General features: G+C 50.0%; 9 protein-coding genes across 9 annotated transcripts; 5 read left to right on the forward strand and 4 right to left on the reverse strand.

The window, feature by feature from the left end:
• Positions 1 to 1,744: 1,744 nt before the first annotated feature.
• Positions 1,745 to 2,440, forward strand: AtWU_08061 (similar to An07g00330; the record flags this gene model as incomplete). The annotated part of the gene is made up of 3 exons (XM_035503170.1): positions 1,745 to 1,898; positions 1,947 to 2,231; positions 2,283 to 2,440. 3 exons carry the CDS (start codon positions 1,745 to 1,747, stop codon positions 2,438 to 2,440), a joined length of 597 nt encoding a protein of 198 aa, XP_035359063.1.
• Positions 2,441 to 3,117: 677 nt separating this feature from the next.
• On the reverse strand, positions 3,118 to 3,968 carry AtWU_08062 (A4/G1 family peptidase; the record flags this gene model as incomplete). Its single annotated transcript, XM_035503171.1, has 2 exons — positions 3,118 to 3,314; positions 3,371 to 3,968. 2 exons carry the CDS (start codon positions 3,966 to 3,968, stop codon positions 3,118 to 3,120), a joined length of 795 nt encoding a protein of 264 aa, XP_035359064.1.
• Positions 3,969 to 5,820: 1,852 nt separating this feature from the next.
• On the forward strand, positions 5,821 to 7,247 carry AtWU_08063 (amino acid transporter; the record flags this gene model as incomplete). The annotated part of the gene is made up of 6 exons (XM_035503172.1): positions 5,821 to 6,040; positions 6,089 to 6,133; positions 6,192 to 6,571; positions 6,614 to 6,685; positions 6,770 to 6,931; positions 7,002 to 7,247. 6 exons carry the CDS (start codon positions 5,821 to 5,823, stop codon positions 7,245 to 7,247), a joined length of 1,125 nt encoding a protein of 374 aa, XP_035359065.1.
• A 933-nt stretch (positions 7,248 to 8,180) lies between these two features.
• On the forward strand, positions 8,181 to 9,575 carry AtWU_08064 (MFS general substrate transporter; the record flags this gene model as incomplete). The annotated part of the gene is made up of 1 exon (XM_035503173.1): positions 8,181 to 9,575. One exon carries the CDS (start codon positions 8,181 to 8,183, stop codon positions 9,573 to 9,575), a length of 1,395 nt encoding a protein of 464 aa, XP_035359066.1.
• Positions 9,576 to 9,999: 424 nt separating this feature from the next.
• On the reverse strand, positions 10,000 to 12,716 carry AtWU_08065 (peroxisomal d3,d2-enoyl-CoA isomerase; the record flags this gene model as incomplete). The annotated part of the gene is made up of 5 exons (XM_035503174.1): positions 10,000 to 10,714; positions 11,357 to 12,079; positions 12,145 to 12,253; positions 12,325 to 12,463; positions 12,519 to 12,716. 5 exons carry the CDS (start codon positions 12,714 to 12,716, stop codon positions 10,000 to 10,002), a joined length of 1,884 nt encoding a protein of 627 aa, XP_035359067.1.
• Positions 12,717 to 13,066: 350 nt separating this feature from the next.
• AtWU_08066 (phosphotransferase family protein) lies at positions 13,067 to 14,279 on the reverse strand (the record flags this gene model as incomplete). The annotated part of the gene is made up of 3 exons (XM_035503175.1): positions 13,067 to 13,763; positions 13,826 to 14,121; positions 14,190 to 14,279. 3 exons carry the CDS (start codon positions 14,277 to 14,279, stop codon positions 13,067 to 13,069), a joined length of 1,083 nt encoding a protein of 360 aa, XP_035359068.1.
• A 326-nt stretch (positions 14,280 to 14,605) lies between these two features.
• AtWU_08067 (cytochrome P450) lies at positions 14,606 to 16,354 on the reverse strand (the record flags this gene model as incomplete). The annotated part of the gene is made up of 3 exons (XM_035503176.1): positions 14,606 to 15,209; positions 15,265 to 16,082; positions 16,139 to 16,354. The coding sequence occupies 3 exons, from the start codon at positions 16,352 to 16,354 to the stop codon at positions 14,606 to 14,608; spliced, it is 1,638 nt and encodes a 545-aa protein (XP_035359069.1).
• A 2,262-nt stretch (positions 16,355 to 18,616) lies between these two features.
• On the forward strand, positions 18,617 to 21,364 carry AtWU_08068 (alpha-L-rhamnosidase; the record flags this gene model as incomplete). The annotated part of the gene is made up of 1 exon (XM_035503177.1): positions 18,617 to 21,364. The coding sequence occupies one exon, from the start codon at positions 18,617 to 18,619 to the stop codon at positions 21,362 to 21,364; it is 2,748 nt and encodes a 915-aa protein (XP_035359070.1).
• A 677-nt stretch (positions 21,365 to 22,041) lies between these two features.
• On the forward strand, positions 22,042 to 23,642 carry AtWU_08069 (sugar porter family MFS transporter; the record flags this gene model as incomplete). The annotated part of the gene is made up of 3 exons (XM_035503178.1): positions 22,042 to 22,090; positions 22,169 to 22,618; positions 22,687 to 23,642. 3 exons carry the CDS (start codon positions 22,042 to 22,044, stop codon positions 23,640 to 23,642), a joined length of 1,455 nt encoding a protein of 484 aa, XP_035359071.1.
• Between the last annotated feature and the right edge of the window lie 62 nt (positions 23,643 to 23,704).

The following is a 23,704-nucleotide window of genomic DNA, read 5'->3' on the forward strand; positions in this document are numbered from 1 at the left end:
GCTATCGCCCTAATTGTCGAAGTATTGTCTTGCATTCACCCTGTGCCTGTTGTCGGTCAGCCGATTGACCTCGTATCCTGTCCGCCCATAGTCATTCGTCCTGGTTTATATGCCGTAGCTGCGGTTATCTCCCTATCTCTACTAACGGTGATGGCTCAGGTAGGCTGTCTACTGCTATCTAGCGGTGGAAGAAGGGAGTTTGTTGGCCAAGAGGCACGTCCCTTCTAACATACTATTCAAAAAAGATTTAGTACTTGGATTATCTTTACTATGCTCGCTTCACACCGCCAGTATGATCGTGATGGAGTTCAGCTTCACCTGGCCATATTACCAGTAGTCAGTATACGTTTCCTTGGTCTTATCTGAGACGATCCATGGTAAGGCACCCTGCTGCATAGCCCGGATTAGTGCCAAAAATAAATTATGCTTATACCTTGACAATGAACTGATCGTATTTTTAGAAGTCGGTGGTCGGAGGCTCGAGGGGATTAAGATTTACTTCGCCCACCCCCGACCGCGGGGAAATGGCGGAGGGCGATGATGCAGGGTTTCATCTTTCCCGACCCTCAACATAATCAGAAGATCAGGCACCCCATCATCATGCGATAGTGTGTGTTTCTAGCCTGCAGTTGGCAGTGCAGCGGAAGTACGGCTGGGCATGATTTCTACTCTGTACGAGTGCCTCCTCGTATAGACACCGTTGGCCTTGGGGTCGATGATGTCAGTATCCAGGTACTCCAGAGTATGAAATAGAGGATAAAACCCTTTCCCCCAAGGAGGCATAAGCCCCGTCCTTTCTTAGTTTGAGTGGCGAGCAATCCAAACGGGAAGATACGAGGGCAAGTTGGGAGATTGATTGGCGGAACCATTCAATGCCTTTTGCGGAGGGTTCAGCCGCTTCCAGCAGTATCTCAAAGTAGCACTCATTGACGTTACCAGAGCCTGGATAATCCGTAGTTGATCATTTTCCCATAGATATCCAGCTCCTGCATGCCTAACGTTGACACTGTCTACGTTTCAGACACCAAAACTCCCCACTGCCTAAAAAAAATGTCCTTTCTATCTTATACCCGTGATAATGAGCACCGTGGACGACCTACGAATAACTTACAGATTCTTTGTGTTGTCGTGATACCGAGGATGGGATATGCGCAACATTATGTGGACAACGCCCAACCGTACGACTGCCACTACCCATGGATCCCCTCGGGGCGATGCGAGAGTCTCCGGGTTCAGCCGGTGGTTATGCCGGTCACCATCTCGTGAGTTAGACATTTTCATTGCTGTGCCTCGACGGAATTATGGTACGTCTCCAGCCAGGTCCAAGTCACCACACTGACCAACTCCCATATTACCAACTTTAACTGCCCTCTCCGAATCATCAAAATGACCGGAACAGGCTAAATTCCATGAATAACAGCGTCATGATCATGTCAACATTCATCCGAATAGGTCAGTGTAGGTAGAAACGGGGTCGCCTGATGAACAGCTTCCACGGTTTCAGTCAGATGAGGTAATTGCATTCCTCGTATAGAGCAAAAGTGGTACACGGGGATGCCGTAGGTCATGAGAAATCGCTCGTTGTCTATACAGTTAAGGTGCTGGGTTTGTTCCCTTTTCTGTCTATAAAAGGCCAGTGAGTCTCGTCTAACGATGACTCTCCAGCAGTTCAAAACAAGTGAGTTACATTGCAGACATACTACTACCACTCCACTGGACCCTCACTAGACTACCTCTCTTCAATATGAAGTTCATTTTGCTTCCTGCCCTTCTTTCGACCTCTGTCCTCGGGCTCAACATTGGTCGAGCGCAAGCTACTGCCCAAGTCACCTTTATTGGCGCAGCTGGTGCCCAATTCACCCAGGACTTCCCCATTGACGGGTCCAATGTCAAGATAAGTATGTTCCCCGCACACGACTATCATATATCCCGGCTAATATCACTAGCCAACCCCCTCAGTATCTCACACATATCTTGCGGCACCCGGGGTGCTGTCTGTACGTTCGATGGCATTGACCACAGCGTAACTACTGTGACCGGCGTGGGTCAGGTTGACGTCGGCCCTCCACAAACCCAGGTTCAAGGGTCTTGCCGGTTCGGATCTGGATCGACTCCCAGCAACCCTGGTCAAACACAGCCCACTGGGGGTCAAGTGCTCATAACCTTCGTCGGTGCTGCAAACGCCCAGTTCCAACAGCAGTTCCCGACCAACGGTGTCAGCACCAAAATCAGTACGTATCAGGCAAACTAGATTATTTGAGAAAGCTAACTGAGGAAAACAGGCAATCCCCTAAGCATCTCCCACATCACGTCCACTACGGGAGGTGTTAAGTGCACCTTCAACGGCATCGACAACAGCATTACTACTATCAATGGTGCCCAGACGGTCGATGTTGGTCCTCCACAGACCCAGATCTCTGGCACATGCTCTGCTGCTTGAGGTCATTGCAAGTCATTGTCTCCGTGTCTCTTCGGAGACTAATGTGAATGCAGGAGCGGTGTGTGTTTGCCATGGCATGCTTACATTACTTCTGACTTGATAGTATTCTGTGGTCGGATTTCAGTTACTTGCTCTTACAGGTATTCCGGTTGTCGTTAGCTGTAATTGGGTTGTTTAAGTATATACTTCCTGCATGTATTGTCTTGTTTTTGGGCATGAGGACGCCCAAGACCTAATTCGGAAGGTAGCACACCTGTACGATGCCTTTCCAACCGAGTGCTCTGTATCATAACTGGAATATACATCATAAATGAAAGTCGTACTCCACGTTAGCGACCTGGCTTGTCGAAATAACAGGTCCGCTATTGCCTTACTGAATCCAAGAAGTACAGCACCTGCACCTCGTCTGTCTTATCGAGCATTCTCTACGCTGAATAATTCATGTTGATCTACGATTTATGGAAGATCGATCAAAAGAATGACTCATATTCAACTGGGGCCCCGCAAAGTAATACTAGAAATCAAAACTATCTACAAATTCCTTCTCCAATTCGTCACTCAAATGCTGAGCCGATCACATCATCACATCACTGCATGCCAATCAATCCGCTATAGATTGAGCTGATCGACGTATTCTGCCACCGTTCCAGTTACAGTGACAGGCCTCGTGGGCACGCTTACTCGTAGGTGATGGTCACCTCGGAGTCGCTGTCGATGGTAACATCAGTGACCACCTGGCCATTCTCCTCGATCTCGATGATGGTAGCATCCGTAAGGCCAACGCTTTGGCCTCCTGCGGCCTTGGCAACAGCACCGGTGAAGGTGACAGTGCCAAAGTCCACCAGGTCGACGAGCGAACCATTTTCCTCGAAGTCTAGTATCCCGTTAGCGTTTGACAAAGTTGGGACAGGAATGTGCGGCTGATAATACCTTCCACAATCCACTCAGCGTTCTGTCCTCCAAGGCTGGAGCTGGATGACAGCTCCTTGGTGACCTTCTGGCCGGTGCTCTTGTTCTCAATGATAGCAATACCGGTGGTCGAGGTGTAGGACTCGACAATGGCAACAATCTCATCACCGGCAGAGATGTCGATGCCGCTGAAGTCGTAGGCGTAGTCCGGGTACCACTCATACCAGGCATCGAATGAGGCCTCTCCATCGGTCACGGTGAAGTCAACACCAGTCTGGAGGATGGCGTTTCCATAGGTATCTCCGTCGATACCAACCCAAGCAGATGCAGCCTGACTACCTCCAGAGTTGCCAGTGGGCTCAGGGACAGTGAAGGTGCCGGTCACCGCAGTGTAGGTAGCCGCAGCAGAAGGAGGCTCCACCAGCACTGCACCGGACCAGTTGGAGCTGTACTCGACGTTGGTCTGGTTCTTGGTCGAGGCAGGTCTGGCGACTGCCTGGAGGGGTCGGGATCCCTTGCCGGCGCCGCGGGCCTTGAGGCGAGCTTCGAGACCACGCTCGGGAGCCGCGACAGCAACGCTGGCGAGGATGGCAGTAGCAATTGCAGAAGTGAACTTCATCTTGATGAGTTGGTAGGTAGTGAAACTGGGAGAAGAGGCGTTTGTGCGTTGGAAGAATGAGCTTTGATGTCTTGAAGAACCTTGTAGTGAGATAGAGATGAGATGAGAAGAACAGCAGATTTATCCTGATATTTATAGGATGGCTCTTGGATAAGTATCGATCAGGTCAACGCTCTTCGCTAATGGCATCATTCTTCCTCATACCATGCTAGAAGCAACGCCATGAACACTTTGCGACGATACCACAGCGAACTGCCTGCAGAAAGTGGCGACATCCCGACTGTCCATATTGAGATGCATCGGAGTCCGGTGGTGGAATCAAATCACCCTAGTAAATTCAGGGAGTTTAAATAGCGTCCGCCGTTGGTTATGTGCTAAGTAAGATTCCAGTAGTAGCACGTCTTACGCGACGCAAATTGCAAGTCAAATCACGTTAACCACCATCACCTTGCACCAAGAGACCTTTAACCTGTCCATCAGTGTTTGATATCTAGCTACATAGTGTAATATAATCAGTATAAGCGATCTAAACTCAGGGGTTGGCATTGATAATGGATACACTGGTCCTTAGAGAGAGATCCGGCCTACCGACGAACAAGCTATACCCAGGGCATCGTCCGCATCCAGGCACCACCGCTAAGGATGCCAAGGAATCTGTTAGAACAGCCATGTAAGCCCGGTTAATCTATTTTGCTCGGCATTGAAGCAGACATTATCGGCATGACGGCCTATCACCTCCGCGCAGGGCCATTGAGCTTGAGGTCAGGGTTGGTTTGCGTCATTTTGGTTCGGATTACCTGACCCCTCTGCAGAACCCTTGGGCTAACTGCCCCCGGAGAAGGTCCTGCTCCCGTTAAGTCCGAGTCGAGGTTTTTAGTAGTTGATACGTGGTAATCCCTCTCCTTGACGAGACTAGAAAAGGATGGTCTGCGTTATCTACTACAGTCAAGAGTCCCTTGGGATTTGCTGCTATTCGAGTGTGGTGAATTACACAACAGAAAGGCCAGGTTGCGTCATATATATATCCTGATATCCGAACCATGTGTGCCTCCAGGACTGTCTTTTTTTTATCTCTTGCTTATGTCGCCTTCTTTTCAGTCTTGGTGTAAAGGAATAGAGGAAATCATACTGGACTCCCTGCTCCAGCAACCGGCTTGGCCCGCCCTAGGCACCACCACTACGGGTGGATTTAATTCGATTAGGCGCACAGCCAGTACAACAGTTCATTCCCGACGGCGACTGGGGTACTATTGATCCCCTGCTATATTCAAGGTTCTGTAACTACCAGTGATTATCAGCAATTGCGGTGGCTCTGGCTGTCGATGCAAGACGGTCTACTATGAGAAGCAATTACTCTTATGAGTACGACAAAGATATATTTCGATGACACGCGCATTAGATTGAAGTGCCAAAAACTTCACAAATCGAACAGTATGGTAGACCGAGCACAAAATCAAGGTAACTAGTCCTTCTGTAGCTGTAGTATTCACCACTCAAACAGCCGGAGGATGGTGGGCGAAGTATATACACCTAGGGAGATTCTGCATTGGACGACTCCAACGATGGCCCCTGTTTTGGTATTGGTATCCGGAACAGACCGACAGGACCCACGCCCCGAGACATTTCTACCACTCAAATCTCATGTCACGCAAGGAGGGGTTACGGCTGGGTGGGGAAGATGGCTTGGTCGCCTCGTCGACAGCGCATTGTGATTGATTGATTCGATTGATTCGCTTTTCGAACCCCGCCGCTAACGTTTGCCGCCATTTCCGCTTCGGACTCGGCGGTCAGAAAGTTGAACTTCAGTGTCGCCAAAGTCAGTAATCATCAGGTTTAGCCTACTGCCGCCAAAATGTCCACCCAGGATGAAGACATTAATGCTCCTCTCCTGGAAGGAAATCTTGCGCCAGAGTATGGGAGTACTGCAGGCCCTGCGTCTAGCCTAGTGCCCCATGCCTCATTTCGGCGGAACTTGGGCACGTCCGAGGCGTTCAGCATCATCATCAATATCGTAACCGGAAGCGGGATTTTCACCTCTCTTGGCGCCATTGACACCAATGTCCTCTCCCCAGGTGCAGCCCTGGTCGTTTGATTTGTGGGGGGCATCTTGGCTTGGACAGGTGCTGCAACTATGGCCGAGCTCGGGGCGGCGATTCCGGGTGAAGGTCCGTACAGACCCTCTGTCTTCGATTCCCCTTCACCAGCTCACTCCTTTCACCGCAGGAGGTGTCCAACAGTACCTTCAGTATATCTACGGCGAGGCCTTTGGCTTCCTTGCCGCGTGGACATGGGCCGTTGCGGTGGTGCCGGCCTCACTCGCCATCTTGAGCATTGTGTTTGTTGAAAGCATCTACTCTGCGACCGGGGTGACCGATCAACCCGATAGGATAGCACATAAGCTTCTATCCTCTCTGGTGTTGCTCATTGTTAGCATGGCGAACTCGGTCAGTACCCAGTTCAGCACGCGGCTTAACACATTCTTTCTCACCACAAAGTTCGCTGCTATCGCACTCACTGTAGTTGCGGGACTGGGTGTCGTCCTCTATCACCTTGCTCGCTGGGATAGGGATAATTCACGCGAACCACAGGACTGGCTGACGAGAGTCTGGTTTGGGTGCTCGCAACACCGTTGGCTTGGACGGTAGGGAGATAGAGTGGCAGAAGTTACATGGGTGGGAAGCTCTCGGCCATTATTCCGCCGCACTTTATGGTGCACTGTGGGCATACTCTGGATGGGGCAGTGAAAGGGCTGCCTGACCAGTCCCCGAAATATGCTTTGATGATGGCTAATCCATCGCCAGGCAATCTATGTCAGCGCCGAACTTTCTTCTCCGGCCCGTCAGTTGCCTTTAGCCATCAATACCGCGGTTCCCATTGTCATCCTCAGTTTCATCGCAGTGAATATTGCCTACTATATCCTCCTGCCTTGGAGAGTAGTGTCCACAACAAATAGTGTAGCAGTGGTATGAATATTTTCATGGGTGTCATTGACATGGAAGTGAGTAAGCATCGCAGACTGACATTTTGCCGCAGACATCGTTTAGTCACCTACTTGGACCAACATTTGGGGCCATAGCAGCGGGTCTTATATGCCTGGTGGTGGCAGGATCCTTGCTGGGAAGTTCGTTTGTCGCCGGTCGCATTGTGGTTGCTGCAGCCAATTCCAACTGGTTGCCCGCCTTCCTGGCCCGCATTGGCTCCGTTTCACGGCGATCGACCTCGACAGCAGATGCCCCCATCAATGCGATTCTCTTCTCTACCGCCTGTTCCATTGTGTAAATTTTCTTCGGGAACTTTCGGGTCTTGGCGACATTCAGTGGTCTGTCTGCGTATGTCCTTTTCTTCCTGACCATGGTCGGCGCTATCATCCTTCGGGTTCGTGAACCAGAGCTGCGCCCGTACAAACCGATGATCTGTGTTCCCGTTATGTTTGCTCTGGTAAGTGGGTGTGTGGTTGCTCGTGGCGCTGTTTTTGCTCCTGTGCAGGCCGCGGTGCTCATTGGACTGTGGCTGGTGGGCCTAGGGTTGTATAGTGCGAGGAGGCAATGGATAGGGAAGGGAGAGGCGGAGAGTAGCGAGCAATAGCTTTGATACTCGATTCGAAAGCGTGAGAGAGGCGCGCTGGTTGTTAGCTCAAACCATGTGTTTCCAAGTCGGGTCAATTTCGGGATCGCCCTTGTGGAATTCTTACAAAGGGCAACAGGTAGTCCCCTCACCCTGCTGGTGAAAGGTGGCCGGGGATGCGTTTCCCGCATCGACGGGAAGATTGGTCATGATGAAGTAGTGGTGAGTTGAATTTCGTCAAGCAATTTACCTGGCTTGCCTGAAAATGCACCGGAGTTCGGAAGTGCATATCCGATGCACCGGCAAGGATATCACCTTCTGTTGCACAACGGTCGCGACTTCTCACTTAATCACCAGATAATTCTATTGACCGAGACATTTATTATCACAGCCTTTTCACGGAGGTAGATACTGAGAACCAACAGCATCACGGTCTTTGCTTTGTTCTGGGAAGAGAAAAGCAAAGCATCGTCCTGTATAATCAATATACGACCAGCGTCATTCATAATATTACCTTTTGTTTACCTTTCGTTTACCGCCCGTTCACTGTCCGTTCACTTCACATTCGCTGTCCATTAGATCATCGAGCACAGTGGACAGATGGACCACAAGGACAAAGGAATCCCTGGTTTTCCAACTCACCCTGTAATGGATTGGAATGGACCAGACGACCCTGATAATCCTCGGAACTTTTCGCTGGCCAGGCGTTCCGTGGGAATTGCCAGTGTGACCCTGCTGGCTTTTGTCAGTGCCTTTGCAGGTGCCATCTATGCACCCGCACAGACTGCAGTGATGAGAGTCATGAACTGCAGCTCCGAGGTCGCCATGCTCCCACTCGCCCTATATAATCTGGGACTAGCATTTGGGCCCATTGTAGGGGCACCCCTGTCTGAAACTTACGGTCGCAAAGCCGTATATCTTGCAACTACTCCAATGTTCATGTTGTTCATGATTGGTGGCGCCGTGTCCAAGACTATATCGGCCCTAACTCTGTGTCGTTTCTTTGCCGCTGTCTTTGGGTCATCAAACATCAGCAACGCCTCGGCAACCATTCTGGACTATACTCATGACAGCGAACGTGGCACCGTCCTCGCTATCTACTATGCAGCCCCAACTGTTGCTGCGACCCTGGCACCTCTCGTTGGGGGACTTATCATGATTCATACTGGAGAGTGGAGCTGGACACAATGGGCACCGGTAATTCTCGCGGGAGCTTTCTATTCCCCGTTGATCTTCACCAGGGAGACCTATAAAGCGGTTATTCTACGACGTCGGACGATGCCACTGGGCGCGGCGGACGTAAACCGTGAGACATTTATTGGCGCTAGATTTCGGAACCTCTTTATCATTTTAATCCAGCGGCCTATTCATATGCTCCTGACCGAACCGATAGTGACATTCATCAGCCTCTACAACGGGTTTCTGTTCGGTTTGTTGTATGCATTCGTGATTTCCGTTCCTTGGGTTTTTGAGAAGTACTATGGATTCGATACCACCGGCCAGGCTCTTTCGTATCTTGGTGTGACCGTGGGCAATATGGTTGCTTGTATACCCCACGCTCTGATAGACCGGTACTTCTTCCTACCGCGGCTGCAGTCGTGGAAACAAGTCCACGAGCCGAGTCTCAAAATGCCTCCGGAGTCTCGTCTTGTATCAGCTTTGGGGGGCAGCTTGCTACTTCCACCATCGTTGCTGATTCTTAGCTGGACGGCCAACTTCCATGTCCATTGGATGGTGCCCATAGTATTTCAAGGCCTCTCGATGTTTTCCTGCTTGTTGGTGTATTCTGGGACGAACCTTTACATGATGGACACCTACGGTCCACTTTATGGTGCATCTGCCTCAGGCGCAATGATGTTCAGTAGATACATACTCAGCTGCGCATTCCCCATGTTCACTCTCCAGATGTTTGAAGGGCTTGGTGTAGCATGGGCAACAACTCTACTGGCTGCTTTTACTCTATTTATGGCTCCGATTCCGTGGATCTTTTGGATTTATGGATCGCAGATTAGGAAGGCGAGCAAGTATGAGACTACACTATGAGCTAGACCTGTTGTATCAAGAGCAGGTTCCTGGATCCTTTGGCCGTGAGGATCCTACGCCTTTCAGCAAAGCCTTGGAGGAGAAAATCCTTCACTCAGTCTTGAAGCTGGTATAGCCACATAAATATATTATAATCTAAGAAATCATCTACTTACGGTCCAGCTTCCCGCTTCTTTGCGTAGGAGTAGCAGCCTGTCACGGAGGATGAAACAAAGACAATGATGAGCTTGGTTGGCAGCTATTTATCACACGATTCGCGATACGCCTGGCTTTGCTGATTTTCTAGCGTGTCTATTGAGGACGATGTAGGTATAGAAGTGGAATCAGAGGATGAGAGTTCGACCAACTTGTATGACCGAGACTTGGGTGCGAAGAACGCGCATCAGCTTGGGGGTAACTGTGCTCACTCCACATGGCACACCGTTTACAATTTATGTCTCTTTCGGCCTTCCTTAATTGCCCGCATCTGCTCCCCTGGGATACCCGTTGTGACCATTTCTAGCCCCGCAAAAACCTCGTCGCAGTTTTGCTGACTATCTATGCGTCTCTCCGGTTCACGAATCAAATTTTTGATAGACAGCAAATTAGATTGTGTGGCAATCGAACTGAATCGCTTTTGTACTTCTTCGAGTACCCGCTCCAGAAACCCAACAGAATCATCTGGCTTTCCGGACGGGGCAGAGATAACCTTATTGACGAATCCGTTGGCAACGAGCTCTTCGCAGGGTATCCGCTTGCTCATTATTAAGGCTTCGTTTGCTTTGGAAATCCCAAGGCGCCGTACGAAGGAGCGAGACGCTGCACCCTCAGCCGCGACGCCGAGCGAAGAGAATGGTGTGAGGAGAAAGGTATGGGGCGCAGCATATATGAAGTCTGCATGTGCAACGAGAGCTGCCGGAAACCCGACAACCGGCCCATTCAGTGCCACAATGAGAATTTTGGAGAAATTGACGAGTATATGGGTGAGGTCGAGATTTGAAAAGTACATGCTACGCATGTTGCGTCGTATATCAGTTCCGTGGGCCATGTTTCGAGACGTAGAACTAACATCGGTGCCCCTGTTTTGATCAACGGATACTATCATTAGCTCTTTGGCCACGACCCAGGGTTGAGTGAAGCTCACGCCGAAAAGAACCGTCCTGTGCCGGTCAGGACCGTTATGGTGATTTCAGGTGTTCTGTCGACATTGCGAAGGCTTTCCCCTAACTGAAAATAGTGGTCCTGGCGCATGGAATTGAGCTTCTCAGGGTTGCTGATAGTTACGACCGCTATATGGCCTTGTAGGTGTACTGTTATCGGATTTTGGGCCCTCATCCTGGGTCTCTCATCAATTCGATGAAAATGTTCACACTGTAAAAGCGCCATTCCACATTTATCCAAGAAAGCATCGGTCTCGCCCTCCAGCTTACCAGGCAACCTGCATATGCGGTTACCCCCCTATTTGGGTCGCCTGCATATTAAATTTCGTCATTTGCGCAAGGCATACCTCTGCATGGAGACGATCCTTCTGCAATCAAAAGGCACAATGATCTGGATCTTCTTGTTCAGGGAAAACTACCGAATGAGGCGGATTTTATCTTAGAGTTTTCACGAGCTACATGGAAACCGGGTAGATGGTGACAGCCACACCTCAAAGGTTTGATTTGATCCGATGCGCCTTTGGAAAGTGCACCTTCCAACGTTTCTCGACTGTAGTATTATCCACAGCACCAGGCAATCCACCCCATCTTTCATGGCAGGCCTTTTCCTCCTTACACCAACGCCTTGATTCGCAAACTAACCAACGAGCAATCTCATCCGCACATTGATTGACTGCTTCGAAAGGAACCTGATGTGAATACCCTTTCATGACTACTTCACGCACACGTCCAGCAACAGCTCCGCCACTGCCTCCCGTAGCAATGCCCGTAACCTGAAGTTTATCGCTTCTCAACTCCGGGAGACTTATATGGGACTCACTACCAAAGATATATAGTACACTCGGTCGCAAATACGGTAATCGAGAAAACAGTGCTGTTATTTCTGGGCGGTAAAAGGGTATCGATGTCAAGAGCTCAGGGTCCAGATCTGGGTGGGTTAGGCGGTTTCTAATATCATTTGGGCCGGCATCAGGAGCAGGGAGGTCATGGTACGGTCGCCCAAACGAGGCAAGCTCCTGGGCCAGCGGAGTAGAAAGTGTCACAGGAGTTGGCCTAGTAGACTGGTTATTCTTCTCATGTGCAGAAGACTTCCTTGGGTCATTCCGCAAGCCATATGTTACCAGCCGCTCGAAGGCACGTGGATCCCAGGTCTGGTAAAAGGCTTTTCGACGAAAGGATTCAGCCGCTGCCTCTCGGGATGGCCAATTTTCTCGTCGATGAACAGAGAACTGTAAATGAGGACGCAGCAGCGTACTGTGATCGTACAGTTTCTTGTTTCTCAGCCGAGTCACTGGACGTGTGATGGGTGGCTCAATGAGAACTACAGCCTGGAAAAGTCGTGGATGGATGAGACACAGGTTGACTCTTAGAAGGAACATGTTAGCCAGCTATTTGCGACGGCCAGGAATCACTAATCTGGGGAAGCTAACAGTGCAAAAGCTCCAGCACTATGTGCAATAGCAATTATGGGGTGTGGCATTTCATCTCGTTTGACATTGATCAGATGGAGAAGATCCCGGCTATGATCAAAATGGCTTACTGTATGACCGTCAATTATTAGATTGGCTTGTTTTCCAAAACTCCCATAGTGTGTCAGATGGTGTGCTCACCGTCAATTCCAAGAAGGCCTTCGTTGACTATGCTGCTTTGACCCTGATGCGCTGGATCTGCCGCCCAAATACTACGAATGCTGAGCCCGTCTCTATTACAGCGGACCAGCAATTCCTCACAGAGGGGCTCATAGAGCTCCTATATTTCAGGTAGCGGTTAGTGAGAATTCATGAAATGAAAACAATCGTGATACTTTTGCAAACCCACTCCCTGGAGCGATTAGAATTGTTACGGCCCTAGGAAGCAGCGTAGGGTCGTTTGTGGGAATGTACTGTTTAACAGCCAGATGAAGAACATCTTCTTGTGTTCTTCTGGTGGCTGCCGGATATTCTCGAATATGTTGGCACGGCACCGTATGCTCAATGACCCGAAAGGTGCTAGATGAAGACATGGCTGATGAGATGGCGCCGCATAGGCAATGTAAGAACGATCGCAGTAGCAAGGCTGCAGTAGCGCATCTACTTGTAGATTACCACCCTACACTATATTCCTAGATCAACCAAGTACCATGGATTACAGGTTTCGTGACTAAAACCAAACAAGAAGATCTATCTCATCACCATGAGTGATCTCTAGCTATGCTGCAACAACAGAGTTTCCGCGTGACTAAGCGCTAATCTCAACTCACAAGTTGCCTTGCATTTAGCGAGCTGGTCATGTTACACCATGACATCACAATCTTTCTCCTTGCAACTAAGGCAAGTCTAAACCTAAAATCTCGCACTAGATCTATAAACCTGTTCACAATCTTCCCCTTTTAGATCCAATCTTTGCTTTCCTAACTAGTTCCCAAGCATCCTTCGCTGCAGGCTTCACCTTTGAAGCATATTTTGCCGAGTCAGGACTGGAGGTCTGCCGCTGAACATGCCTGGCGGCCACACTCTGCAAGATAACGGTGGTTCGGAATGCGAAGAATGCATCACCCCACGAAAGGTCTGGTTCTGGATCCCAGCCTGCAGCCTCCGCATACCACTGCACGCACTGCGCGCGACTAGGTAATCCCAGCACCTTCCCGGAGCGAAACCCTGCCACGTCTTGGTTTAGAAGACTCCAGAAATATGGATGTGTGAGGTTGCAAAAGTCCGAAAGCGGATGGCCCAGTGTAGACATTTCCCAATCAAGGACCGCGATTACTCGTGATTCTGTGGGATGGAATATGAGGTTATCAATCTTGTAATCACCATGCACCATAGCATGTCGATCTCGGGGTCGAAGATCGTGGCGTGAGAAAAATTCGATTATCTCGGCGAGCTGCGGTAACTCTCCTATCGGCGCTCTTGTCAAGGGGTCTTCCACCTTTTCCTGTGCGCGTGATAGTGTAGTAAATGTCGACAACTGACGGTCATAATACCTGCCTTGCTTACCAAAACTTTGCAGCCCGATGGAGCGGGTTTTGGTGGTATGGATTTTACCCAACACGCGCACAGCATCTCTCCACCTGAGAATCCAAAGTCAGCTCATGCAAAACAAAATAATGGCATAGTAGACCGGGAAACTTACAAAGCTGTCCTTTCTGCGGGACTCACTCCGGGCATAGTAGAGTCGGTGAAGATTCGACCATCCAAGAATTGCATAACATAGAATGGTGTCCCGAGAATGTCGTCATCTTCGTACAAACAGTACGTCCTAGGGACCGGAACATTCGTATTCTGCAGAGCAGAGAGCACTCTATATTCCCGCTCAATCTGATGTACAGCCCTGGAGAGAAGCTTTCCTGGTGGCTTTTTCCGTAAGACGTAGGGCACACCACCGGAATCCGTGATCTTGTAGGTTGGGTTAGACTGTCCCCCCTCAAACTGTCGTGCGATACCGGTTAACCCATCATACTAGAACACCTAGAATGAGGTAGCTCAACTTGTTCTACTTTTAGAGGAGCTCGGATTATGGGTAGCACACGAGCAAAATATTTCTCCAGGGCATGAAGGTCTATTGGCTGTTGTGGTGCATTAGACATCGTGAAGGAGTTGATGTCTTGTAGATACTGCAACGACTAGAGAGTCTAACAACTACCATATCATCCACGATTGACTGCTACGCCGGTTTTATATGCTGACCATGTGCAAGCTAATAGTCCGGAAAGGAACAGGCTAAGGGATTAATTATGATGAAGTCCCAACAATAGCAGGCCATGGAGAAACTTAATCCCAGAAAATGAAGTTTCATTTGACATTTAGACATACTTTACTGCGACAAACATTGATTCGGTCGCTGTATCATGTTAAAAACCAGAAGAAAATCCGGACTAGAATTGTGGTTGTGCAGGTTACACAGCGTTGTCGATCAGTTCAATTCGGTGAATCGAAGACGCAAGTCCGGTGGTGGTGTTGTGGCAAACAATCCCGAAGGGTGTGGAAACTTATCATCTTCAGTCTCCACATGGAAGCGCTCAACAATCAGCGCTATTTGCCGTTTGATTTGCGCCATAGCCAAGTGTCTCCCAACACAACTTCGTGTTCCATATCCGAAGGAAAGCAAGCAGTTAGTACTTGGAGCGCCTCCTGTGGGCACCTGCTTGGGATTCTCCGGATCGGACCGATCAATCCACCGTTCCAAATTGAACTTCTCGGCATCATCTCCCCAAATATGACGAGCAGAGTTTATAGCCTTCGGACAGATTGCGATGTTCGTTCCACGGGGAATATGACGTCCCTTGATGGTAGTGTCGCGAATGGCTTTGCGAAGGAGGAGTCCAAAAGAGGGAAAAAGGCGCAGTGACTCCATGACCATTGCGTTCAAGATAGGAAGACGGTCATATTCGTCTTCATCAAGGGTCACCTTTTCACCTTTCCTTTGCAGTACTTCCTTGCGTACTAATTGCTGGGCATCTTGATTGGCTGCAAGACAGTAGATCACAAAGGAGAGAGAGCCGCCCGAGCTTTCGAAACTACCTCTGGTTTTAGTAATCTCGTTCACGTGGAAGGGGATCTGGAAAGGTTTACCCAGCAGCAAGGATGGCGTTTATCTGTCCTATGTATTCGTTCTTCTCGAGGGACCCAAATTGTAGAACGTTGGACAAGTAAGTAAGGTGGTCATCCTTTCTATCTGTCTCCTCCAATCTTATTTGCACCATCGAACGGATGCCAGTAAAAATGACAGATTTTGCGGTATCCATTTCTCCTTCCTCGTCGGAAGGAATCAACCTGTCTATCCAGTGTGGCAGTAAGTTATGTAGGATAAACCGTTTCTTCTTCTCACGATTGCTAGTAAACAACGTTTTCATTGCCTTGAACAGGGGGATGTTTTTGCCCTTAATCGTCTCCAGATCAATTCCCAGTGCAACTATACCTGCAGTGTCCATTGTGGCTCTGAATACAGCGTCTGTAATGCAAACCACGGCAGCTTTTTGCGTGTCACTTTCTGCGACGTTATCTGATAATGAAGAGATATACTCATTAAACTGCCTCGACTTGGCGGTCAAGAGTGGATGAATGACGTGTATGTTCGTTTGATTGAGGACAGGCAGGAAGGTTTTCCGGTTTGCCTTGTGTATCTCCTGTTCCTGTGAAACGAGGTTATCTCCAAAAAACCGATTTGCGTATCGCCGGAAGGCACGTGATTTTTCGTAGTCGTATGAATGAGTCGCGAGTACTTCGACAAGTCCATCCTGGTCTGTAGGAACTATGTACTCGGAGCCAAATAAGCCGAAGAAATGCATCAGTCCATGCGGATAGGGTCTCTCATTGATCCAATGAGTCACTGCGTTCGCTAGAGGCTCGTCAAAGATATCGAACACGTGGTCGTAGAGCCAATTGGCAGACTATAGCTGTTAGCTTCAACCTAGACTTGCGGGAGTATTTTGGTATTGTCTCGAACCTGTGGGCCAGGAATGTCGTTGAAGGCGCTGTGGTTCCTTCTTAGAAGGGTCGTGACACAAATAGCAAAAGGCAAGGAAGATGACCAGGACACAAAGATGGTACCGATAAGTGACGATGGATTGTTCGTCACAAGCCCGAAATATCGGGCGAGGACGTAAAGACAAACGCAGCTTACATAGTAAGTAGCTTTGATCCTGGTCTCGTATTTTGGCATCTTGTTTGCAGTGGTGTGTAACCTGTGAATGAAATGACAGTGTGGATGTATCTAAAAACTCCACTAGAGAATGGGGCCTATATATATATTGCTTTTCACCACGTTTGGTACGACAAGAGAGATGCGTAAATCGGCCGATGTTTCACGGGCATTAAATAAGGTAAAAGCCTTTACCGTTTCTTAACTGCTTCTTTTCGACAACCTGCATATAGACCTCTGCACAGCCTTCCCAATACAACACCCCACCGCCACCCGCCAACGCTCTGTCCCGGCATCTTGAGAACAGACTGCATGAAGGAAATTTGCATAATACCACCTCATTTTCACATTCCTTGAGAAGGTCGAGTATAACTGCGAACCGAACGCATACAGTAATCATGTAGTCATATACACTCCCCGTATGTCACTTTCCCTTCCTGTCGTGAGTCGACCAAACACCCTTACTTCACCCCTGCTGCTTCTTTGGTTAGGGCGCGTCAACAACCAACTTAAGTATACCTTAAAAGGTGATTATGGACAGGATTACATATTCTATTAGCGAAAAACTGTCAAATGCCTAAGTTACAATTGGCCCGGTGCCCTTTCCCAGCAATGAACGTCGAGCTTACGATGGAAACCCAATCGGTTGATCAGAAGAGGCATAACTTGATTTGGATTGGTACCTTAAACGAGAATTAAATGTATTGTAAATGTTGTAAGCGGTACATGTTTCCAGCGAGTTGCCTTTCTAGTCCCCGAATAATGCCGTCTGACTATGTACTCACCTGATCAGCAGGAGGAACAGGTAAATGTTAGCACGTGCATAGCATACATCACAATGTACTAAACCGACTGCCTATCAATCAACCAATATTATCTTTATCCGACATTCTGCAAATTTTCGCGTCTCCCTTATCACAGACCCCCTGAGCCCAAACAATCACATTCCCATGGCTCTTCTATCTTGACGTTGTAGTCGGTAAGATAACACATCCAAATTACGGGCTTGAGCGTCTGCACTCATCTTCCGCTGTCGCAGCATATCTGCGGTGGAGGTAGGCTCGATGGCAGTAAGAGTGACCCTGAATCAGGAAAGCATACAACCAGCACCCCACTCCTGTCTTGGTGCAGATTGCGCTGGAGATCAAGCATCGACGGTCATTCCCAATCATGTGCTTACGGTGGCAAAAGCAAGAGTTAGAGCGTCACAGATCAAGATCTCCACTGATATGGGAATGGTGGAACTCATGACGTAGCAAGACATATCAGCCAAGGTTAACACGATTATATGGCAAGTCCAAATGGATCTACATCATCCACCCTCATAAAATTGAGCCTTTGACGACAATGTGATGTAAATTGATGATTGATTGCATTTTATGAGGCGAGAATATAAGAGCAGGAATTGGGTCTGAATCAGGGAAGTCTATAGATAGATAGATATTGGAAAACCCTAATACTACCGCGGCCAGGGCGCTCTTGCAGGGGGCCTGCGGCCGGAACAAGCCTCTAAGGTGCGGAATCTACTAGCTAAACAGGTTCCTATTTCCAACCCCATATGTAGGGAAGATTATGTATACAGAACCCAAGTACGCTTACCACTAGATGATGACGATACTTGTACACCCACGTTTCTGAAGCGCAATACACCATAGGACTTGATATGGGAAGACCTAATAAACGGTACTAAAATAGCCGGGGTAAGGTGGATAACTTCCTGCCTCCTGCTTCAGGTTTTTGGTGTTGTGAGTCAGCAGGGAAGAGTCGGGATGTCCGATGGGAGCCGAAGGCCCTATCTTCCAAAATGGTACTTGGGACACCTAATTCAAGAACATGTAGTTGATATGGGCTTGAGACCAAATCAACTAGTGAATATGTGTGACTCCTGTTGCGGCAAGCCTGTATCCGTGGGGAGGATGCCAAACGAGGGATCTAATTGCATCGAGTTGAGCGACTACTCGAATCTGTCAGTCCGGGAAGGAAACACGGCAGTTGCGGGGAGAGCCCGCGCACCCTGACTCGAACACTCCCACCTACGCTAGTTGACGCTACGCACTGCCAAGCCTAAGGCGATAATATAGGGAATTACAAGATAGCTAGATGGTCGGAATCCATAGTAGAAATTACAGGGTCTCGGGTGTTATTGACGCGAGGCACTCCGCGTGTCTCAGATGTTGACAGACGAACCCCATCTCTTCCCCTCAAAAATTGGGGTATCCCAGCGAGAAGGGGAGAAACAGCACCGCCTCTCATCAATTTTCACGAGCAGTATATAGGGCCAAAATGCAAGTTACACGATGTGGACTTCACGGCTTTCATGAAGTACTAGGAATTGATGTGGACGAGATCCGCTTTTATTGGACGATTGAAACCGACGACAAACATGCCTCACAGCTCGCGTACCGGGTAGTGTTGAGCACCGACGAGACGGCTGTGCAAGGAGATGCGACCGATCAAGCTAAGCTGGCCTGGGATTCAGGCCGGGTGATGAGCAATGAGCAACGTAACATCATCTGCAGACCCGATAATGGCTTCCAGTCGACTTGCAGCTATTACTGGAAAGTGACCGTCTGGGATCAGTCGCAGCGACCCTATCACAGCGCCGCCAATCACTTCTTCACAGCCTACCCTCGATCTCACCTACTGCCTCCCTATAGCATGAATCAGACCTATATGCCTCATACCAGTCTTATTTTCCGCTCTTGGTTCGAGGACGAGCCGAACCGATGGAAAGCCGTGTGGATTGGTGACGGTGGAGACAAACCGATCTACCTACGCAAGGCCTTCGATTTGGCGCAGCCCCCAACCCGTGCCATTCTGTTTGCATCCGGCCTTGGACATTTCAACATGACTGTCAATGGAGCCCCGGCGTCAGACCATCGTCTGGACCCCGGCTGGACCAACTACCACCGTCGCGTGCAATTCACGGCCTACGATGTGACGGCCCACTTGCGGACAGGTCCTAATGTGCTGGGCGCGCACCTGGGCAACGGTTTCTATGCGGGCGACAAAGGGGATGATCGGTTCTTCTGGCCCATGTACGAAGACAACACCTATGTCCGCTATGGCAACGAGCTCTGCTTTTTTGGTGAGCTGCATCTCTTCTACGGCGACGGCACACACACGACGATGATTTCGGATCCATCCTGGCGCGTCCGTAGAAGCGCCACCAGCCTCGCTAATATCTATGCATCCGAAAACCACGATCGGCGACAATATCCAACGGGCTGGGACACTCCCGACTTCAATGATGCGGATTGGGCCCTTGCCAAGCCGCTGACTGGCCCTCGTGGTCATATCTACTACCAAACTCAGCCACCTGTGGTGTTGCATGAGACCTTCCAGCCAGTGAAGGTCACAGAGCCGCGTCCGGGTATGGTCTGCTACGATCTGGGGCAGAACGCCTCGACGATGGTGCACATGGAGGTCGAGGGACCAGGAGGATCGGAGATTATTGTCCGTTATAGCGAGACGATCAAAGAAGACGGCACAGTGTTGATGCCGGATCCCTTGTTCAAGGAGTTCGAGACTGGCGTGTTCTCTCGTATTCATCTGGCCGGGACGGGCGCCACTGAAACCTGGGAGCCTGACTTTAGCTTCACCAGCGCACGGTATATCCAAGTGGAAGGGGTTTCTTTGGACGGCAGTGACGGCCGCCCGGTCATCCGATCAGTTGTGGGACGCCATGTCTCGTCGGCTGCCCGCCGCCTGGGTACGATGCAGACTGACAAGGAAGACGTGAATCAACTGCTAAACGCCCTATTCTGGACCTTCAGCAGCAATCTGTTCAGTTACCACACCGACTGTCCCCAAATTGAAAAATTCGGCTGGCTGGAGGTCACGCATCTGCTGGCGCCAGCCACGCAGTACGTTCGCGATATGGAAGCTCTGTATACCAAGATCCTCGACGATATCCTGGACGCTCAAGAGCCTAGTGGGCTGGTTCCCACCATGGCGCCCGAGATCCGCTACATGTGCGGCCCGCTGCATGATACCATCACCTGGGGATGTGCCATATGTCTTCTGCCCGAAATTCTGAGAGAGTACTACGGTTCAACACATGTAGTCGCCAAGGTGTTCCCCGCGGCAGTGCGATACTTGGAATACATGCGTACCAAAGAGCGCCGAGGCGGTTTAATTGAACACGGACTTGGGGATTGGGGCCGCGGAATTGCCTTTGGTAATAATCAAGCTAATATCGAAACCGCGATATACTACCGGTGCCTGCAATCCGTCGCCATGATGGCTCGTGAACTGGGAGAAATGCAAAAGGCAGAAGAATTCGAACAGTGGGCCGCTCGGGTCTACGCCCTGTACAACCGTCACTTGCTTGTCACCGACGACGCGTCTCGGCCGTACGCCTACTATACCTCACTAGACAACTACCCGACCCGCGACCGAGATGCAGTCGCCCAAGCCATGGCTTTGCAATTTGGACTGGTCCCTGAACAGTATCGCAAGGATGTGATGGCTGCCTTTTTGGATGATGTAGCAGATGGGCGCATCCGTGCCGGAGAGATAGGGCTGCGGTACCTATTTAACACCCTGGCTGATGCAAAGCGACCGGATTTGGTGTTGCAGATGGCCCGTCAAGAGGAGCACCCGTCTTATATGCGGTTTCTGCGGCGTGGAGAAACAACCCTGTTGGAATTCTGGCAAGACGAGTGCCGTAGCAAATGCCACGACATGCTAGGAACCATTTATGAATGGTTCTACGCAACGGTCTTGGGTCTAAAGCCTACAGGACCGGCATATCGTACTTTCGTGGTAGACCCGCCTTACAATGCCGAATTCGATCATGTCAAGGGTTGCGTGGACTGTCCCTACGGGACGATTACTATTGAGTTTAGACGCAACAAGCAGCGTCAGGCCACCGTGAATGTGCGTGTGCCATTTGGTACTACCGCGATTGTTAAGCTTCCCTGCAGCGGCAAGTCTACAAACTATTTCCGGGATGGAGAAGACAGTCGGCCAGTGAACGGGAAGGAGGTCACCCTAAGCCACGGCATGTACTCTATCATTGAATGCTAGTAATAATAAAAGCTGGAATTGGTTAAGGCAGTGTGACCAACCTCCAAAATGGCCAGATCGTACGATAGATTGCTCGACGCGTGCTGTCTCGGTAGGATGATGACCGAGCCAGTTCATCGCACCATAGGCTGGAGACAAAAGTAGATAAATCTAGATTGAACGGCTCCGGAAAAGCCTACCAGTCCTGGACATAAGTGTGTAGCTGTTAGCATGCTGGGGCTCGGGATATCCGAGGTTCATGGTTATTTGTCTGTGGCCTTGGCTGGCGGCTTAACCCGGTTCGAACTGGCGCGTCGCGCTTAGGGCTCACCACCCCGGATGGGCCAGAGGTTATTGCGTCTATTATGATGAATACGAGCTGGCCAGACTCACCTTCGGTGTTATCAGTCTTTGTTGTGTTTCCTTGGGGACATTTTCGGGTCAGAGCCTCCCGAAGCCATCTCCACGTTTACCCCAGGATCTGTGATTTCGGTTCCTTGCGGCGGCAATGAAGACATGCTTCAGGCTATGCAACAACTCCGCCTTTTGGGCTGGAGTTGACCAGTGATACCCACTGAGTCACGCACCAATGTAACGGAAAGTAGCGTTATCCTTTGTATAGCGCTCGACAGTGCAACCAACCTTTTATTCGGGATTTTGAACAATCTGAAGAGCGACCTTCCGACGTTCCGACCAATATGGCCAAGCTATCAACTTTACTGTCCGCTGTCTTTTTGGCCATTGGAGGTAGTCACTCTTTTTTTCCCATTGATTGTTTGTTGCGCAGATAAACATATATTAATGACTCTGGTCGAGGACGAATAGGCTTCCTTTTCGGATATGACAGTGGTATCATTACCTCGACGATCGGCCAAACCGAGTTTATCAGATACTTTAACAACCCAAATGATACGGTGACGGGAGGTGTAGTATCTGCCTTTCAAGGCGGTGCCATCCTAGGAACCATCATTAACATCTTCACCGGCGACAGATTGGGACGCAAAATGTCCGTCTTTGCCGGTGCCTGCATCTCCATTGTAGGATGTGCCCTGCAGGGCGGCGCGATCAACATGACCATGCTCATCATAGGTCGGTTCATTGCGGGTGTAGCCGTGGGAATGCTGACCGCCACCGTTCCCATGTACGCCGGCGAGATGGCCGAAGCCGCATCCCGCGGAATGATGTCGGGTCTGCTGCAGTGGATGTTAAGTTGGGGATCTCTCGTTGCGCAGTGGCTGGGGTACGGGTGTTCGTTCAACAATACTGATTTCCAATGTATATTCAATCCAGATCACAGACTGTCCGTGCGGCATTTGTACCAAGAGTCTGACTTACATTCACAGGGCGCTTCCCACTTGCATTTCAATGCGTCCCTGGCCTCGTTCTCATGGCCGGTGTTTGGTTTCTCCAGGAATCACCTCGCTGGTTGATGGAACAAGACCGCCACGAAGAGGCATTAGCCACACTGCACCGCCTGCATGGTGATGGCACCCCTGAAAAGTCGCAGTACATCGAGCTCGAGTATCAGGAGATCCGGGACACCATTGAGGCAGAGCGTGCGCAGAATACCATTACTTGGACTTCCATCCTCACAAAACCTTCGTGGCGTCGTCGTCTCATTCTCGGCTGTGGTGTGCAGGCTTTTGGCCCGTTGTCGGGCATCAACGTCATCAACTATTATGGAACGCGCATCTACAGCTCATTGGGTATCGAGACACGCACCACACTGATGATCATCGGTATCTCCGGTGGCCTGTCGATCGTCTATTGCACCATCGGACTCTGGGCCCTGGAGCGCGTGGGTCGGATCCGACCGCTGATCGTCTCGGCAGCTGGCATGGCGGCGGCGCTGGTGTGCAATGCGGCCATGTCGCAGCACTATAACGAGAGCAACACCAATCAACTACGGGCAATGGTCGCAATGAACTTCGTCTTCAGCTTGTTCTATACATCGCCTGGGATCATCTCCTGGGTCTACCCGGCGGAGATCTTCCCCGTGGATATTCGGAACCAAGGCAATTCCATCACCACTTTCACCAATTGGACCGTCAATCTGGTGTTCGCGCAATTCTCGCCTACAGCGCTATCCAACATTGGCTTCCGTTACTTTTACGTGTTCTTCGTATTTAACCTCATCGCCATGATCTGCTATATCTTCTTCTTCCCTGAGACCAAGGGTAAGACCCTCGAGCAGATGGACGAGCTGTTCGGGGATATGATGGTGTTGCCTGGAGACATGAAGGGGAAGGAGAAAGCCCAAGTAACCATGATTGAGGATGCTCACATCGTCGCGCCCTAAGGCATACGTTGTTGCCTGTTGGCTGTTAGGACACTTGGGTATCGATGTTATCATTATTCAGT

The sequence above is a fragment of the Aspergillus tubingensis genome, assembly GCF_013340325.1.
Source record: "Aspergillus tubingensis WU-2223L DNA, scaffold_8, whole genome shotgun sequence".
Lineage (NCBI taxonomy): Eukaryota > Fungi > Ascomycota > Eurotiomycetes > Eurotiales > Aspergillaceae > Aspergillus > Aspergillus tubingensis.